The following is a 20,584-nucleotide window of genomic DNA, read 5'->3' as shown; positions in this document are numbered from 1 at the left end:
GTTTTAGAACAAAAAGCAAAAATAGTTAATTAAGAAATAAAGGGCTTAACCCATCTTGTGCAGCTGGGGTCTTTGCTAATTTAAAAACTTCCATTTAATTGTTGAACGATTAATCTTTTTTATAAAAGCACATCTTTGTAGAATTTCCTAAGAGGTAAAAGAGTGTGCCAACCAGTCCCGGTCTCCCCTGCACTGATAATAAAACAAAAAGGCCAAAAATAGCAGAGCAGGCGGTGTTCTCATTGGTCACTGCAGGGGGAGGCCAGTGAAATGGAGGCGTTAGGACCCGGCAGCCTGAGCAGCCCCTCGCTGCCCTGCTGATGGTCTGCACGCGGACGTGCGGGGAGAAACGCAGCTCCGGTGCTGAGGCAGGAGGCTGGAGGAGGGACAGAGCTCAGCAGCATCGGCCGGTGAGTGAATCATCCGCACTTATTTCTTAGAAAAATGCAGGTCAGTGTGGGGCTGGTGGGAGTAAAGCGTCTCTCGCGGCCTCAGTGACACATTAATAGGCACATTTTTATTTGTAATGTCCGTCGTGTCGCGTGAGTTGCCATTTGTGATGCACGATGTCGTGACAGAGTTGTGACATGCAGAGGCATCCAGACAGAACAGGTTGCACGGACTCTTCGTGATGTAGGACACACCCAATGCAGGGGAGTTGCACCCACAACAAGTCTACTGATTTAATTTAATTTGGTTGGCTGTTTTAAAACTTAAAACCCTTTACTTTGAAATTAAAATTCTCTTAGGGGTGAAATAAATCTCAATATTCCCAGAGTGCGTCATGGAGAAAAACTAAAGTGTGAAAAAGTAGACAAATGTTCTGAGCCTTCTTGCTGAAAAGAGCTGCCTGTTGCTGGACATGAGGTTGATGAGAGGCTAAAAGAGCTAAAAAGCTCCATAGAGCAGAGGGGAACTGTTGATCCAGGTGATAATTCTCCATGGTTTTTCATGAGCAACCCCTTCATATTATCATTTGATCCAGGGTTGAAAAAATATTGATTAGCTCAGCTATAAAGGTGATGTCCTGACTAATCTGATTATACAGTAGGCTTTTGTTTATTCTATGAATCACATCTAGAGGTCTGTGCTAACTTCACACAGCATAAAGTTACAACATAGGCCTACAACATTATGTTGTAGGGTAAACTGTCATTATACAGGAGGCCTTTATTCACCTTCTGGGTCACAAATGCTGATAGTAGAAAAACTTGGCTTCAAGAACTGCAGATATAAAGAGCTATAAATTTGAACAACAATTGAAATGATAATTAAATAGCATAGACCTACTTGCTTTTTGGATGTGTTGAATCTTTCAGTAGTCCATGATGCACCCCTGGAGTTTTCAAATTCAGCTGTGAAAAGTTTTAAAATGTCAACATTAAGGTTGGGTATGTTTTAAATTTTAGATAGGCTACCAGTAGCCAAAACCTGTAGGCCTATACCCTTAAAGTGATACTGATAGGCTACCAGTAGAGTAGGCCTTCATTCGATACCTTGCATAAAATACCACCTGCTGAAGCAATAGTAGTTGATCTATTAATACTTTTATTGTTGTTATGGACAAGCAAGGTTGGCTATTTTATTTTTCTCTTGTTTCAAATAACTGTTACGTGGAAGTATTGGGAATGTATCAGCAGCCTATTATACGGGGAAAGACTGCAGCTTGCAAATGTATTTATAGGGGAGACCGGGTATGGTTGTAACATGGGGAGAGTTATAACAACACCAATTTCACCAAAAAGAGATAAGATAGGAGTTAGGTGATCATTTCAGTATTTACCTACTTCCTCCAAGACCTAGCATGGTGGTTATTAAGTCTGGAAAGATGTGCATTCAGAATATATAGAGAAAAAAATGATTTTGAGGTAAGAAAGTAAATTTTTTGACCAAGACTATTTTTTGTTTAGTATCTATACTATTGCTTACTATTGTTTGACTTATATTAGATTGAAATGTAGTTTCTAAGGCAACATGTGATGCATTTTTTCCTTTCTAATTTCAAACCACTATGCTAATACAGCTAGCTAATCACTGGCTGACAGGGGTGGGGTGGGTTGTAACAGTTCTTAAAAAAGTGTTACAACCATCCTCTACATAAAACTAGGGACTTTCTTTGATTTTAATATTTTACAGAATGCCCTTTGCAGTCTGGGCTCACTAAGCCTGCACTCCAGGGTTACCAGCGTTCATTTGTCAGCACTGTAACCAGTACTTCCCATTCACATGTAGTTCACATGTTGGCGTGTGAATCGTCACTCGACCTTTTCCATACTCGGCCTCCACCGATGGAGAGGGTAGAAAAGCATATGGGCAGCTTGTGAGAAGTGCCTGTGCGCAAAAAAAAGTCCCGGTATGCCAAAGAGTAAAATATAGAAGAGCTGGTATACTTACCGGTGAATACCGGGCCACTTCCAGCACTGACTGTGACTCTGAATAAGAATATACACACATTGACACACACCTCTTTTTAGTTAGACCTAAGTATGTACAGATATGTTCTTTTATTAGGAACATTGTAGTAGTATTTATTAAGCATACTTTTAAGTAAGTTTATTCTATAGATAAATTTACATACACATACTGTGCATGCACGTGAGTCAACAGACAAAGTCTGTAACAGCAAGAGAGAAACATTGTTCTTTTATATAACTACCTGTTTTGGAAGCTTATCATATAGTGTGACATCTATTTTTGATTATTTTGTGTGATTGTTACAACTTACTCCAGCATGTGTTAAAACCTACCCTGGTAGTGGAGTAGGTTGTAACAAGGGAACACATTGCATTTGACATCAACTCATGAGGTCTGTGATATTCTTGTAGAGGATTGAATTGGTGCCATTTGTAGTGAACATATGTGGGTACTTTGTATAAAAAATTGAGAACTCTAGCTAAAAAATTCAGTGAGTTATAGTTACTGAAGCAAAAAGTGTTACAACCATACCCGGTTTCCCTTTATTTGAATGAGAAAGGAGTGAAATAGTTTAGTCACCAAATAGGCTAAGTTGGGAAACGAATTTCAGATATTTATTTGATACACGAGTGCTATGTCCTTTATTGGTGAGTCACACAAAAATTGAGGTGTCACTTAACTACACTAAAGACTCTAAAGAAGCAAACAGAGGCCGATCACACCAACCACACCTGAAGCAGCTGCAGCCCGAGGCTCCGTGAGTAAAATCAGCTGATCGCTGCTGCACCACAAAAGCTTTAATTGATGTGATGGAACGCACAGATCGATCAGTGACAAGTGATGTGAATAGCACATAAAAATGTGATGAAACCAAAGGAAAGCCAAGCTTGTGGTGATAAACTTGCAACAGTGACGAACGTGTCTGAGACCGCAGCTGAAGGTGAGCGGCTGTTTAAATCACGCATGGACTCTGCGCCTGCACGCCTTTTTTATACAGTTTACGCTGCAGGCATATAAGGAAAAAAGGGGTGCTTTTCTCTTTCTTTTGTTGTGTTGCTTGCGGGTTTGGCTGCAAGCAAAACCAACAATTAGTATTTTTTGCCCCTTACAAAAAGTATCGATTGACGTAGGACTGGTTTGACGGGAGACGTTTGGATTCCAGCCTACTCGATAGGCCTACTGGGCTGTTTCGGCGATACCTTAAGGGAGAGGGTTGGGATTTGAGCCTGTGGGGAAGTTGAGCCACCCCTTGTTTCTCCGCAAACATAGACAAAATTGGTCATGTGACCGCACATTTTTGAAGAGTTAATCATTTTACTCACCCTGTGATGGAGAGAGGGAATAAGTGATGAGCACATTTAAGATCAAAAAACTGTTTTTTGCCGTTCAAAGTGATTTTTGTGTGATGTTCAAGGAGTCCTGATTCTTGTGTTTGAACAATTACAGACAGGTGTGAAGTTACAATATGAGGCTATACTGTTAGCATGACGTTACCCTTGAACTGCGAAATTTTGTAAAAACGGCAGGGAGAAGTTCATTTGAGCCAAAGATCTGGGGGAAGTTGAGCCAGATATTTTACTATAATTTTATATTGCATTCATCACCAAAATGATGTGACATTATGCATTTTAGACCAGAAACCATCATGTCATGCTTCTATAAATGGAAAACAGACAGGCTTCAACTCCTCTTGTGGATTTGGACAGAGCAGTGGGAGAGGTACAAAATGGAAGGTGGCAGGGGGACATGATGACTTTAAAGCGATACATTGATATGAAACAACTAGGAGACATAGCTGCAATGTTTCACTATCTAAATGCAATTAAATGTTGGGACCTGGCGTTTAAGTTTGCAAGATGAAATGACACTGATGTCCCCGACCCCCATGTGGCTCAACTTACCCCTCACATGGGGCAAGTTGAGCCAACAGTCCCCTTTTTTTGAAAGCCAAATTTTGAAAACAGTTTATTTTAGATCCAAATGTATTATTCCCAGGGATGCACCACATCCTTATATAGCTAATAAACATCCTTATATATAGATATTTATATACATGTTTTAGTTGGAGACATTACTGTAATGTCCTCACTTTAAAGACACCCCAGGTAAAAACTGGCTCAACTCACCCCGCTCTCCCCTAAAGGTATCCAGTAGCGATTCCCATCCCTAGTTAACATTGAGGTAGGAGGACAGGTGAGGACTTACTCTCTGCAATAACAAAAATAGAGAGTGAGTTGTGTGCTGATGAGCAAAGCAGCATCAATCCACTTTTGGCACAGAGTCTAACCTTAAGATTTTATCTGATATCCAAGGACACTCGGAGGACGCATTTTATGAAAGCAGATATTACAGTCCAGACAATATTCCCAATAATGAATTCAGGAGACATTTCAAAGCTGCACATGACTGTGTAATAATGCAGCATATTGCTCCCAGGGACTGACTGAAACACACATGCTCTGGTGGTCTGTAGTTTTTTTAGGCTTGTCACGTCACATTCCCGTCAGTATGAGGCTTTAAATGATCATGTTTCCTGGAGACACTAGATTGCTGGCTGGTTTGGCATGAGCCCAGCCTCCATTTCTACCGCACAAATCATTACTTTGGCTCTACAAGAGGTTGTAAATTAACTGATGGGGCCACTAGCCATTTCCTCACTGTCCACACAGCAGTGTCTTTAGTGCTTTGATTTGGAGAAATATAATTACAGAGAAGTGTCTCTTTGGTCTTTAAGATTTGAACAACTGTACTACAAAACTGTTCTGATCACCACCCTTTTCATCATTTGGACTCATATGCACATACATATACACATGAAACTGCATGTGGGGGGTTCTTGGCTGATGGGCCAAAGGGTGATTGAGGGGAAATGATAGAACCAGGGTATAGGTGTTCGAATTAAATAACATCTCTAAATTTGACTAATTTCCTACCTAAAATTGTTTGTGGTTTTAGTTAATTGTTTTGTTGTACGTTTGATTTGCAAAGAAACAATGGCTATGAGATTAAAGTGCTGACTTTCTGCTTTAATTTAAGACTGTTTAAACACTTTTGTTAAGGGAATTCATTAAGATCTGTATAGGGTTAAAAGTGTCAGCTGTTAATTGTAGGGGAGCTGGTTTTATCTTTGGCTCCACCTGGCACACATGTCAGTGTGCTTGAGCAAGGCAATAAATTCCAGACTGATTGTTCAGTAATCTGTCTTGCTTGCCCAAGTAGGTAGGTACATTTATTATCACAATATAACAGGTTATATAATGAAATTGAGTTTGTAACTCCCTTCTGCAGACAATAGACATTAATACAGAAGGAATTACAAAAATGGTAAACAGAAATAAACTATCATCACTGGAGCAATGCTGAGGATGAACTAGAGTTTAAGAGTCTGATAGCTGGGGGGGAAAAGCTGCTCTGCAGTCGGGTGGTGCGACAGCAAAAACTTCTATATCTCTTCCCAGAAGGCAGCAGGGTGAACAGGCTGTGGCTGGGTGGGTACTGTCCTTTAGTATCCTTTGGGCTCTGCACGGTTGCTCACAAGTATGTGAGCTCGCAGCCAAACAGATTTGTGTTGTAAATATAGTAAGAGTCTGATTCCTTTTCCTAGTTTTCCCAATCATACTTAAAATACCAGGACTAGCTCTGCTCTACAATACAAGAACAGTGCTGTGTCTTTATGGCTCAATGGCCGAGTATGCTGACTTTTTGCCAGGGACGTTAGCTTTAGCCTCAATCTTGTAGCATGATAAGTATAGCTGTCAAGTACATAGGATCCTGGAAATGAGCTGCAGCTTTTATCTACTTCTGTCTGACACTATTATCATTGTGAACTACATAGTTTACATTATGTGATAACAGAAAGCTCGATGGGCATATCGAGAGAAACTAAGGTGCGACAGGGCTTAGCGAAAGGGTCAGTTGTTCCAAGAAAAGTCTAGTCTCTTTGGATGTAATATATATAATATAGGAATTAAAGAAATGGAAATCTATCGGCAGCAGAGAAGAGACTGATTGTTTTTCTGATGTTTAAAATAATGAACTGCCTTCATGTTTTGGTTCTTTGTTACAGTTCCTGTTAGTCGTGGTCCAATCTCCGTCCCTCGCTCAGCCAATCAGCAGTATTTGACAGCAGGACTGCTACACATCATGTGTCACTATGAAGATATCTGAGGGCAGCACGTTGGAATCTGTGTAAGCCTTTCTCACCCGCTGTTAACATTCAGCTCTCTGCGTCCCTGCACACAGATAAATCTGTCCTGAACCATGTTTTTGACTTTTTTGATTATTCAAGTAGGGTGTGCCATAGTAATTTTATAATCTACACATATGAGCTTTAAGGGCACAAAACAGCAAGGGTGGCTCAAATGGAGCTAAAGCTTTAAGAGTTTCTGGTAATTCCAGTTAATGATAATTGTATCACAGTTCATTTAAAAATGGTAATATCATAATACTAATTTCAACACATGCTACACATATCCACCCTGGGAGCAGTCTAATTGCTGATGTCCAGCAGTCATGGTGCAGAACTGAATTAGATGCACTCACAGTGAAACTCTATCCAACTGCTTGTTGTCATTTTCATTTCTCCTCCAGCTTCTCTGTCTGCCTCCATTAAAACACAGCCCTAGAGCACCATGGGAGGCGTGGTGGTGGACGAAGGTGCAGGGGGGGTGAAGGCTCCAGATGGAGGGTGGGGCTGGGCGGTGCTGGCTGGCTGTTTCGTCATCACAGGCTTCTCCTACGCTTTTCCTAAAGCGGTCAGTGTCTTTTTCAAAGAGCTGATCAGGGAGTTTGGGGTGGGATACAGCGACACTGCCTGGATCTCCTCCATACTGCTGGCCATGCTCTATGGCACAGGTAGGCTGCTGCTTGTGCAGTACGTTTAGCAAAATACACATACAGCACATAGCGGACACAAGAAACAGCAGAAGAATTTAAGGCAACCGTGCAATAAACACTACAATTATAAAGCTAATGTGAAATATATATTTGAATATATAACTTTTGTCCTTACATGGACTGTCCTCTTGCTTATATGTTTAATAAGATACTTAAATACTTAAGGAACAGTCTGACTGGGAAATATGCTTGTTTGCTCCCTTACCCAGAGTCAGATGGGAGGATCACCATCAACTTCTTTATCCCAGCTGCCATAATCTGCAAAGCTGTCTTATTTACATGCTGTATTTTATACTTATTGACGTACCAGACCACTTAGACTGACTGCGTGTGTTTCACTTTCTCCAGGTCCACTGTGCAGTGTGCTGGTGAACCGCTTTGGCTGTCGTCCTGTGATGATGGTGGGCGGCCTCTTTGCCTCTCTGGGAATGATCCTGGGCTCTTTCTCCACCAGCATCATCCACATCTACCTCACTGTCGGGGTCATTACAGGTCTGAAAGTTTCCCGCCTTCCAGTAGAGTATTGTAACATCTGATTTCTCCTAACTAAGACCTATACCTACCTTAGGCTCAGCCAAGTGGATTTACACATACAAAGACTTTGCTTTGGTGACTTGGTGCATAACAATAAACATAAACTATATAAATATGAAGATGTTACATTGATAAGGTATGAAAATGTAAAAGAATATGTGCAAGAACATGTGCAGAGACTTTAGGGTATGTCTTAGTATGTGATACATTTTGGAGGATAAATTTTTTTGAACATCCATCCATCCATCCATTGTCAACCGCTTATCCTGCATACAGGGTCGCGGGGCCTCTCAACATGCTTTTCTCAAATAAGTATTATTGGAATATTTTTTTGCTACATTTATTTATGTACAAAAATACATTCATTAGACTAGCTGAAACATATACAAAGGTTCAGCAGTCACAGCTCTGCATGGAAACAGTCAAACAGAGGGAGTTTCATATTTAAAACTTTGGTGCGAGGTTTGTGGATTTTGTCACCCATAATGTTGTCTATAAAGGTTCTCAGTTATCAAGGTCATAGTTAGGTCGAGAAGCTGTTGCTGAACAGAGGAGGGGATCTACGCCACCACTTATACTTACAATGCTGTATTTCATCACTCCCCAGGAAATTTAGCAAATGTTAACCTCTTGGCCTCAGGTGAAGATGCCAATGATGGTCGTTCAGACTCAGGTTGATTCTAACGACCATAACGATCGTTACAACAGCCAGGAACACTAACTAACCAGCCATATCTAAGATCCTAGGAAAATGACCCCACAGGGGTTAAATAGCTGAGTTTCCCTACCAGTCAGTCAGAACTGAAGAAGTCTCTTGGATGAGGGAATCTTCAACTAAGTCCAGTTGACTTGACTTTAATCTTCTTTGGGCACCCATAATGTTCATTTTGACAGGAGATTCTGATTTAGTTTTAGTCTTTCGATGAAAATGTATATTAAAACTAAAAAACATTTTAGTCTAATTTTCATCATTAATCCTGCTTGAAGTCCTACCTTTAGCCACTTGAAAGACTCAAAGTCGCGTTAATGTTACATCCACAGCCCTTGATAATACATACCTTTTTATACAGGTGCTGGTCATATAATTAGAATATCATCAAAAAGTTGATTGATTTCAGTAATTCCATTCAAAAAGTGAAACTTGTATAATGTATACATTCATTCCACACAGACTGATATATTTCAAGTGTTCATATCTTTTAATTTCGATGATTATAACTGACAACTAATGAAAACCCCAAAATCAGTATCTCAGAAAATTTGAATATTGTGAAAAGGTTCAATATTGAAGACACCTGGTGCCACACTCTAATCAGCTAATTAACTCAAAACACCTGCAAAGGCCTTTAAATGGTCTCTCAGTCTAGTTCTGTAGGCTACACAATCATGGGGAAGACTGCTGACTTGACAGCTGTCCAAAAGACGACCATTGACACCTTGCACAAGGAGGGCAAGACACAAAAGGTCATTGCTAAAGAGGCTGGCTGTTCACAGAGCTCTGTGTCCAAGCACATTAATAGAGAGGCGAAGGGAAGGAAAAGATGTGGTAGAAAAAAGTGTACAAGCAATAGGGATAACCGCACCCTGGAGAGGATTGTGAAACAAAACCCATTCAAAAATGTGGGGGAGATTCACAAAGAGTGGACTGCAGCTGGAGTCAGTGCTTCAAGAACCACCACGCACAGACGTATGCAAGACATGGGTTTCAGCTGTCGCATTCCTTGTGTCAAGCCACTCTTGAACAAGACACAGCGTCAGAAGCGTCTCGCCTGGGCTAAAGACAAAAAGGACTGGACTGCTGCTGAGTGGTCCAAAGTTATGTTCTCTGATGAAAGTAAATTTTGCATTTCCTTTGGAAATCAAGGTCCCAGAGTCTGGAGGAAGAGAGGAGAGGCAGAGAATCCACGTTGCTTGAAGTCCAGTGTAAAGTTTCCACAGTCAGTGATGGTTTGGGGTACCATGTCATCTGCTGGTGTTGGTCCACTGTGTTTTCTGAGGGCCAAGGTCAACGCAGCCGTCTACCAGGAAGTTTTAGAGCACTTCATGCTTCCTGCTGCTGACCAACTTTATGAGGATGCAGATTTCATTTTCCAACAGGACTTGGCACCTGCACACAGTGCCAAAGCTACCAGTACCTGGTTTAAAGACCATGGTATCCCTGTTCTTAATTGGCCAGCAAACTGGCCTGACCTTAACCCTATAGAAAATCTATGTGGTATTGTGAAGATACGCCAGACCCAACAATGCAGAAGAACTGAAGGCCACTATCAGAGCAACCTGGGCTCTCATAACACCTGAGCAGTGCCACAGACTGATCGACTCCATGCCACGCCGCATTGCTGCAGTAATTCAGGCAAAAGGAGCCCCAACTAAGTATTGAGTGCTGTACATGCTCATACTTTTCATGTTCATACTTTTCAGTTGGCCAACATTTCTAAAAATCTTTTTTTGTATTGGTCTTAAGTAATATTCAAATTTTTGAAGATACTGAATTTGGGGTTTTCATTAGTTGTCAGTTTTAATCGTCATAATTAAATGAAATAAACATTTGAAATATCAGTCTGTGTGTAATGAATAAATATAATATCCAAGTTTCACATTTTGAATGGAATTACTGAAATAAATCAACTTTTTGATGATATTCTAATTATATGACCAGCACCTGTAAATGGTGACGTGCTGGCCTGCTTGTGTTTGTGGTGTGTCCCAGCTGCTGCTGCTGCTGTTGATTATCAGTGGGACTGTAGACGAATTTAGCCCATAAGTACTACATACAAGTAGTTACATAAGCTAATATTACTGGTTCAGCAGCACAAGATGCTGCTTATTAATGCAACATGTCAAGCGGCTAAATCAGTTTCTGAAGAAGAAACATTTTCTGCTGGTGGCATTCACCACTGTCAAAGGTTTTGCTCCAGGGTTTTGAGCTATGCCCCTGCTCCCCTGTATCCCCTGACCTTTTATGTCACACTATGTAGCCATGCCTCCTACAGTTGTTGCCCTCTGGCTCCCCTATTGCATTTTTAAAATATGCTGGGAGATGAAAGTTCCAGCAGAATTTGAGGGTGTTGTTACCCCTTAAAAAAAGCAATCAAAGCAAACCACACTGGTGTTTACTATAAACTCATTAGAGAAAGGCTGACGTCTTCTTTTTGGTGAACTTACAAATCCTTAAAAAACAACAAAAAAAGTAAAGAATGTAAAATAATATAAAAGGCTTCCTTTCCTTTGCTACAGGTTTGGGGTTAGCCCTGAACTTCCAGCCGTCTCTGATTATGCTCAACCGCTACTTCAGCGAGAAGCGTCCTCTGGCCAATGGGCTATCAGCAGCAGGAAGCCCTGTGGCCCTGTGCTGCCTCTCACCACTGGGCCAGGTCCTCCAGTACCAGTACGGATGGAGGGGGGGCTTCCTCATCTTGGGTGGCATTCTACTCAACTGTTGTGTGTGTGGGGCCCTCATGAGGCCTCTGGTCGCCCCCAAGACGCTGAAGTCTAAGGAACAGGAGCAGGAAAACAATGAAGGAACAGAGGAGGCAGAAAAGAAGAAGAAGCCCAAAGCCAAACTGCTGGACTTCTCTGTGTTCAAAGATTGTGGGTTTGTCATCTACACTGTGTCGGCATCCATCATGGTGCTGGGGCTGTTTGTGCCTCCAGTGTTTGTTGTGAGCTACGCTAAGGAGCTGGGGAATGAGGACACCAAATCGGCTCTGCTGCTCACTATCCTGGGCTTCATTGACATTTTTGCACGGCCTACGTGTGGCGTGATTGCCGGACTGAAATGGGTTCGGCCTCGCTGCGTCTACCTCTTCAGCTTTGCTATGATCTTCAATGGAGTCACGGACCTGATCGGATCACAGGTAGGTTAATGCTCGCTCGTCCACTGATGTGAAACCTAAACATGTTTAGCTCACAATGCATTTCATATTTGTTCCCAGGCCAAGGACTATGTCTCGCTGGTGGTCTTCTGCATCTTCTTTGGCATATCGTACGGCATGGTGGGTGCGCTGCAGTTTGAAGTTCTCATGGCAATAGTTGGTACTGAGAAGTTCTCCAGTGCCATAGGCCTGGTCCTGCTCATGGAGGCCATTGCTGTGCTGGTGGGGCCACCTGGTGCAGGTCAGTAAGCACAAAAACTCCAACATGAACATGTTAGACTAAAGTACCCGATTTATTTTAAACATTTTTGCTGACAGTAGTACATACAATTGAGCTGTTCTCTTAATATTGTCACAGCACAGGTAGGCCTGGATAAATTGATTGTTGTTACCTCTAGGGGAACGATTTAACACTTCAGCCCACCTTCGTGATGTATGGCAACCAAAAATAAAGGTGTGATGAAGAAGTTTAGAGACTGATGAAGACTTACACAGCATGGTTTCATGAGCCGAGAAGATACAGGGCCAGCTTATAACGTGTGAACACATGCAATTTTTGGCAAATTAGAGGAATACTTCCTGTCTGGGGGGGGGGGGGGGCGGTGATGCAGTGGTTACTAAGTGGTAAGTGGTTACTTACCCCGGTTTCCCCGGCCTTTCTGTGTGGAGTTTGCATGTTCTCCCCGTGTCGTGTCTTTTTATCCTTCCCAGACCCTAGAGTTTCACTAAATTAGTAATTATTCACCCCTCTCTACATTTGTGAAGATTCTGTTGGTTACTGGTTAAAATCAACACACTGACAAATGACATGTTGTGTGTCATTCAAGCCAGTTGCAACGCTTTCTACATAGCCTAAGTCAGTCTGTCTGTAAGTGTCTGACTTAGGCTACTGTTTTGAGAAGTTACTGGCCATCACCTTACTTTAGCTCAGCTCAGATTGATGCGCCCATTTAATCATTTACAATGAGAGTTGAGCCGCAATCAGAGAAGCGGAACAACAAGCAAGAGCGATCATGGGAAACTATCGCGGCCGTGCTCATCTCAGGCAGAGAGAGACTGATCAATCAGCATCTGCCTCTCTCTCTTTTTTTCGGATTAAAACAGACTTTTGCTATGTTTCCGCCTCCCGTCCAGATTAAAATGGCAAATCCGAAAATTTGTAAACGCCGCTGACCCCGTGGGCAAAAACGGAGGACTTTATGAAACAATGACACGGACACTCACATTTGGTTTTCTGATTCAGTCTTATCAGTCATGCAAAGCAAAAACACAATGCTACTGACAGAGTATTTGTTTCGGTATTTTTATAAAAATATTTTGTGCTGTGTAAATAAAACTTGTACTATGCATGTCGCAGTATTAACATCGCGACGACTCCGAGTCTGTTTTCCAGAGCCACAGTCTCTCTGTACTCCCGTGTTGCTTTCAGTAACAGTCCCAGCTCGTTGTCAGTCAATGCAAAAAAAAAAAAACCTGGTATGTTTCTTCGTCTGTATTACTCTCTTCTTTCACCATATCTTCTGCAACTGCGGTCTGTTCTTGTTCTGCAACTGTTTTGTAGTTGAATCCACGGAAAATTTATAAGATGTTCGCAGTAACCAGGCAAAGGCTACTATGGTTTAAGTCTCTGAGACAGAGGGAGTGGAATTTGTGGGATGGGCGGTGTCCTGTAAACAAACTCAACCTTCTTTTGTTTCATGAAAGAAACAAATCTTACCCGTCAAACATTTCCCGATCTGCTAAGGTGAATTAAATTAAACATTGGAGAGTGCTTTAATCTTGGAATCTTTTGCCAGAGCTTGATTACATTATGTTCATGTGCATCGTCAGTCATTAGGCTAATGGCTGTATTTGTTTGTAGATAGATAGTTGCAGAAGATAGGTGTTTGTTCCGCACTGATGCTTCAGCCTTAATTGCTATCATGGTTAAAGGTGAAAAGAAGCAAAACACAGAAAATAATCATCTTACTATGGTAATCAACATGACACAATTTACAGAAAGTTGTACTTTATCATCCAGTTTGTATCATGGGTCGATTACCACCATTTACTTGCAGAGTAGAACATTAAATGTGCAACACAACAGTCATTCATCTTTTCTGGCTTGGACATTTAAAACCACAGGATTGTTATCCCCTTTTTTCCTGAGGAGAAGTGGAAGAACATGTCTATCAGTCTTTTCTGAATTTTTCTGTTTGCCTTCTCCTTTCAACATTGTCCTTTCTACTTGTGATTGGGGCTGTTTGTCTCTCCATTTGTTTGTATGGTATGCAACCTTACTTGTTGTTGAGCACGAAAGTCTAAGGTTCCAACATTAGGTCAAAGGTCTGACCCCGTCCATTCTGCGGATAGCCTTTTACATATGTGGCAACCGGTCTATGGCAATTTTGATGAGCTCAGCATGAGAGCCCTCGTACTTGTCAGTGCCGCTGGGAATACCCTGGCCTGACCCAGTTATTAGGAGGAAGAAAAAGCTCCAGCTGCTCTTTGGCCATAGCCTTTCGCCTGCTTGTGGCCGGTCACTGGTGCCAGTTGGCACTTTGAGGTATCCATTCTATTCCAACTTTGACTTTTAGGGCTCTTCTGGTTGCTCACAGCACCTGGAATAGACCTTAACACCTGGGAGATAAATATACCCTGTCCAGAGAATTGATTAGAACAAGAACACCCCATGGATGCAATGCAGAGTAGTTTTGTCCAGTTAAAGGTTTTACCATGATAGTTTTTTTTGCAGTGAATCTGAGATTCTTCAATCTCTTAGGCATTACTTTTATTCATGTTATTCCTCATTTAACTTGTCCATATGTTAAAATATATATTCCTGTTTAGATTTATCTTCCTGTGGTTTCCAATATTGCATCCACCTCTTCCAGTGGTTGTGCTGGATCATACAGTTTCCACCCCCGCGATTCCACAAGCAATCTCTTCTCACCCCAGAAATTGATTATGTCCCATCCTCAGGGGAGGTAGCCTTTCTGGATCTTTGGGCATTATTGATCCCTCCCCAGCTGCTCACAGATCAATTTGTGTAGAAGGTGGACAGAGGACAGTTTGAAATAGGACACCGAAAACAAACCTAGGTAGTCATGGCAATTTTGCAATACCATGCTGACAAAGAGGATCAAGATGAAGATCTCTTTAAAATATTCTCTGAAGGAAATATTTGCTAATTTTAACAAAATGTGTATTGAATTACTTAATCACTTACTCTCCCTTTAACACTAATACAGCATCAAAAGCATCCACACTTCTTATTGTCAGTGGTTGCCAATTTGACGACTTTGAAGTGACGACTCATATTTCAAGTACTTTCACATTGTGTACACAACTTTAAATTAACATCTAGGCCACTGAAGCCAGAAGCAAACAGAGCCTCAAAGTATGAAAGAAAACAGCCGTGCAAATATCTCTGAAGGATGCCGTAGGACATTCACTTACATGCAGATGGAGAATCATATTCCAGGACACTATGTTTTTCTATTCTTAGTCAATGGCAGTTAAATTCCCTGTGGCTGTGTTAAATTTACATTATTAAAAATATCTGTCTATATTTACAGTATTGGATTGCTCAATAGTGTTACAGGCCCCAGGCACTGGGCGTGTGGACAGATAATAAAACCTGTGAAACAGGTGAAATGACAAACACAGGAAACTTGCTGCCGTTGGTCTTGACGCTCTTGCCAGAATTTATTTAATAAATACAATCATTTAAGTCAATCAATAAAGTATTTTTTGCACAATACTCATTTTCAACTAATTACATACACTTAACAACATGTATCTGACTACATTAAGATTTATTCATTTAGCCGACGCTTATCCAAAGCGACTTACAACTGCTATACATGTCAGAGGTCGCACGCCTCTGGAGCAACTAGGGGTTAAGTGTCTTACTCAGGGACACAATGGTGGATGTCTCACAGTGGGAACTGAACACAGGTCTCCCACACCAAAGGCAAGCAGCTTATCTAAAACATCAAAACAGTCTCCAACAGGTGTAACACCAAAATCTGTGACCTATCAGATTCTGTGACTACATCCAAACGACGATGTTTTCCTAATCATAACCCAGTACTTTTGGTGCCTAAACCCAACCAAACTGCAACCGCTTCACATCGTCAACAAAGCCTCTGGCGCTTAACTTGCCATTTGGGTAACAGAATCTGATAGGTCACACATTTTGGTGTCACACCGGCAGCAGACAAGCACTCTGCTGCCCCCTACTGTCTGTAGTGGAGTAGGCTAATATTCGTAATGCAAAAGCATTGGGGGACTCACCACTAAATTTCCATAGACAGTGTGCTACAAAAAAAGATGATGTTAAATTAACGTAGCAAAATCCCTGCGACTTGCTGTATTTTCCTCTCCCCTTGAAATAATTACAGTTAGGGCATTGCTGGTAAACATGGACAGACATTTGACAAATCTGCTGTAAGTACTGTAGGCAGTATGATATCACAGACAGAGTGTGTAAGCTAGCATTATCTCTGTGTGTTTTGCCCATTTAATTCTCTCATCTGTTTCCCTGTTTCTCTGTCTTCTGTCTCAGGCCGGCTTCTTGATGCCACCAAGAACTACATGTATGTCTTCCTGCTGGCAGGAAGCGAGGTGGTCCTCTCAGCTGTGGTTCTGGCTACTTGTAACTTCCTGTTTATCACAAAGAAGCCCTCAGAGCCAGCAGACAAGCTTGAAAACATCACGGTGACAGACGACGCCATGACCGAGGTGTGCGGCAAACCTGCAGTGATGAATGATGAGGATGGGAAAGGGGCAAGAGAGGAGAAAGAGAAGGAGACAAAGAACGAGGTGATACCAGAGTTAAAGGAGGAGGAGAAGGAGGAAACAGACAAGGAGACAGTAGAGGAGGCCAGACCAGAGAGTGTACCAGTGGACTCAGAGAAAGTGCAAAGGTTCTTGAAAGAGCCACAACAAAATGGGGACACGGCTGTCAGCTCTGAAACATGCCTGTGAGCAGGGATGGACACTGAACGAAATTAGGCTTGCAGGTTATACTCATTGCTTCTTTCTTTTCTTTTTTTATATAACCCAAAGGCAGGATGAAGTGTATTACAAGTGTTCTAATGAGCACCGTCTGCTTTCCTCATCATTCAGTGTTTAATCCGGATTTTCATTTCTTTCCTTTGCAGGGTGCTTTTTGGTGTCACTGCCATGTGAAATAGTAATAGCCATATTTTATCACTAGATGTTTTAAGCTGAGGTGGTGAATAGTATAATATATATATATATATATATATATATATATATACATATATATATATATATAATATAAAGAACTCAGTTACAGCACTGCCTTGTGTATACAGTTTATACCAAAAGATTTATTTTGATGTAGCCACCAGCAAATCCAGGTAAGGGATAGTTTGGATGATATTCTATATTTGTAGTGTCAAGAAATTCCATAAAAAGACCTTAACTACAGATGGAAATTAGCTTGTAGTTAGATCTGGTTCAATAAATGTATAATGCACTGTCCATGTTAAATAAATAATACAATAAAAAAATAGACAACAACATAGTTAAGCATGTTTGCGGAAAAAATATAGTGCTAAAACCTTGGTGATGTAGTGGCTAACCACAAACGCACTATAGCCAGGAACATGCTAGCACAAGTCAGTCACAGTAGCTGTCTGACGTAGTTAGCATGCTAACTGTGAATAAGCAAACCATGCCTCTGTTGAAGCAGGTTATACTCCAGCAGAGGAGGGTCAGCATTAAATAAAAGTGGATGGTGCACCATGGTTAATGAGCGATGATAGCGTGCTCTGGCTCTCAGCACAGGTCAAAATTGTTTGCTGTTGACCAACAGAAGTTCACTAAAACTTTGAGGTATTGAACGTAAAGGATTTGCATGGATTGCTTTGGAACAAATGGACTTGAGGCTGAGGGCCAAAGAAAATTTGGGGGAATCCAAAAATATTGAGAGATGGACTAACACATTGGTTTTTTTTTTGGTCTTTACATTGAATTTGTTACCAATCAATATAGAATCATGCCAGCTGTATCCCTTAGTACGGAAGCCCTAAGCCGCCATCCATTCAAATATTTTTTTACTCCGTTTTCCTGTGATAACGTGATAATTTTCTTGTGATCTCGAGATAAACCATAGCTGAATACAAGAGTCAGCCGGTGTGTTTCTTTAGGATAATTTCAGAGTACCTTTCAGTGTGACTGGTTAGCTCAGTGGGTAAAGTGCAGGCAGGACTTCCAAGGGTTGTAAGTTTAACTCTCGCTCTTAATAACTATACTTTTCTTCTTTTGTGTGTTTTTTATTATCCTCTTCAACAAAGTTGTTATGAAGGGAATCCAATCACACATTTCCCGACGGCTATTTCAGAGGTACCGACATAGCCGTCAGGAAATGTGTAACGTTAAATGGATTCCCCTGAATGAGAAGCACAGTAATTTCCTCTGCCTGGGAATGATGGGGAAATGTCCATAGGTTTTTGGATGTGGACAAATCCCCAGGATTCACACAGTTCAGTGGACACTTTATTGCAAGCATGTGAAACAGTCTCTTTGTTGAGGAAGATTATGGGGGGAAAAAAGACAAAAAATTGCCATCCAGTGAAGATCAAACCCACAACTAGAAGTCATCGAAGAGTATGACTCCGGTGCTCTACTAACTGAGCTAACCAGTGACACTAAAATTCACCCTTAAATTACCACTAAACCACTATGTTAAACTACTGTTTTGTTATCTCGAGATCACAAGAAAATTATACCATTATCACGGTAAAACGGAGTTAAAAAACTTTTGAATCGATGGCTGGTTAGGGCTGCCATACTTTAAAAAAGAAAATGCTGCTTTTTTATTATGTGTTATAAAAGTTAGAACATCTTAGAATTATTAATTATTATTATTAATGCATAAAATGTTTAGTGTTTGCTGTGAAAAAGCTTGAAAGGCTTGTAATCCCCTCTCTACCTGGTGTCATCCAAATATCAATTACATCTTCCCGTATGGTGTGCTCTCACAGTTAAGGCAGGTTTGATGTTTAAGTGAGAAATGGTTTCTGTTTTGTCAGTATTAAATGGTCGCTAATGGTTGCTACATGTATGGAGTGTCAGTGTTGCAGTTGTTTGAGATTGTTACTGGTCTTGTGATAGCTTTGTGATTTTTCCATGGATTATAAGTAGGGCCCAAATGTTCTCCATGTCTTTGTTATGGTCTTCATCACCGTGTTCCATGAGATATTTATAGCTATTTTACCAAAGCTAGATTTGTCGTGCTTCACTTTCACTCAACAGACTTTGAAAAGCACTCTGAACTCTATGTGTGTGACTGTGCCTAACTGCTGAGCTAATGTGAGGTGACAGTTTGTATTTGCCACCAAAAAACACAAAGTTCACACTGTGGTCCAAGAGTTGCAAAGATCAAGCAGTAGAGATTTAGTATCCTGTGAAGAACCAAAGGACAGGCCGACAGACATGGCTTGCTGCTAGTGGGGCAAAAATAGACTTTGAGGTAACATCCCTAAACTGAATAACACCTTACCTTTTCCTCAAACTCATGTTGTCTACACGTTTTGTGTTGTCTGTACTGTTTGTGTGTGTTTCAGTGCAAAATAATATTAAAGGTAAATTTTGTTTGTTTACAACTTGGGTTGTTTTTCAGTGTCATGTAAGTTGCAGAATAAAATGTATTCAGAACCAATGAATGATGGAATAATGGCTCAAAATATGAGGGAAAGGCCCATGTTGTAAAACAACGGAATTGTCATTAAATAAAACCTTTATTTTCATTACTGGAATTATGAGTGGGATACATCAGTTGACAATAACTGATACTAAGAGCAATGCATCAAGTTTTAGTAGTCTGTCCTGATAGCAGGCTCCCTTTAACATACTTACATGGTGTCATTCCACATTGTGTATGTATAAAACTGGACTAATCAATATTTGTATATTAACAATGGATCAAAAGACGATGTGTAATTAAAAGAAGTTGCTCGTAAATACAAATCCACACAAAATTATCACAAAATCAACCCATAAAACAGGACATAATATAACACAACAGTTGGGTGAGTGACTCATATGTCAGTATCCATGGCGATGGATGAGCGAGTGGGACTTCATGTGAAGTATCACTGAGGAGCCATGTTGTCAGTGTTTTATCATTTAACAAAGAAACAGAAAACAATGCTGTGTCTGTTTCATAATCCACCTACAATAACTGCTAGATAAAACATTAGTTTATTTTTTCATCTATATGACTGGTCAGTAGATATTATATTTGGTATTTTCTAATAGAGCTGAACACCATGCTCGCTTCTTTCTTTCTTTCTTTGGTACTCCCTTATGGAAACGTGACTCACTGTGATTTGAATGTACAGTTTGTGCGTTTAACCAGTGGTTGAGAGATGTGTCTAACAATGAAACAGAAAACCTCACATCTGAGCCTAATACATGCATTAGCCATGCAGCTGCATTCACAATGCTATTTGAGATGTATATCAAATATGTTAAATTGTATTTCAGTGTCAACTGTTACTGTTAAAATGGGGCCACACTGTTAAGTCACTTTGTCACTCTTCTAACCACAAATTCCTACTGAATGTCACCGATATCAGTCAGAACAGACTGAACTGGAATTTCATTTAAGCCTTTTGTTTTTCTGTAAAAAAAAAAAAATCTGTATCCATTGTGTGAAAAAACAAATATATTCTACAAGAAAAAAAATCTGTGTTAACCCTATTGTGTTATTGTCTTGAGTGTAAGAAAATCACCAGAAGTCAAGTCACTTTCCTGTGTGTCTCTAATGAGCAATATTAGCAAGCCCTTCCTGGTATGAGCTTGTGTTCATTTGGCTCTAACAAATATGTAACATGAGGTCTGCATTC

The 20,584-nt window shown here is 40.7% G+C and overlaps 1 protein-coding gene across 1 annotated transcript; it reads left to right on the top strand.

Annotated features, from left to right (window-relative positions):
* The first annotated feature begins 275 nt into the window (after positions 1-275).
* LOC119896425 (monocarboxylate transporter 4-like) lies at positions 276-20,406 on the top strand. Its single transcript, XM_038709857.1, has 7 exons — positions 276-410; positions 6,482-6,603; positions 7,006-7,269; positions 7,660-7,803; positions 11,083-11,702; positions 11,781-11,961; positions 16,270-20,406. The coding sequence occupies exons 3-7, from the start codon at positions 7,047-7,049 to the stop codon at positions 16,689-16,691; spliced, it is 1,590 nt and encodes a 529-aa protein (XP_038565785.1). The 5' UTR covers positions 276-410; positions 6,482-6,603; positions 7,006-7,046; the 3' UTR covers positions 16,692-20,406.
* Positions 20,407-20,584: the final 178 nt, after the last annotated feature.

This window comes from Micropterus salmoides, unplaced genomic scaffold (assembly GCF_014851395.1).
Source record: "Micropterus salmoides isolate LMB-PRFRI ecotype aquatic unplaced genomic scaffold, ASM1485139v1 Ms_hic_scaffold_10, whole genome shotgun sequence".
In the NCBI taxonomy this organism is placed as follows: domain Eukaryota; kingdom Metazoa; phylum Chordata; class Actinopteri; order Centrarchiformes; family Centrarchidae; genus Micropterus; species Micropterus salmoides.
Note: the sequence above shows the minus strand (reverse complement) of the source record. Positions and strands in the feature narration are given on the sequence as shown.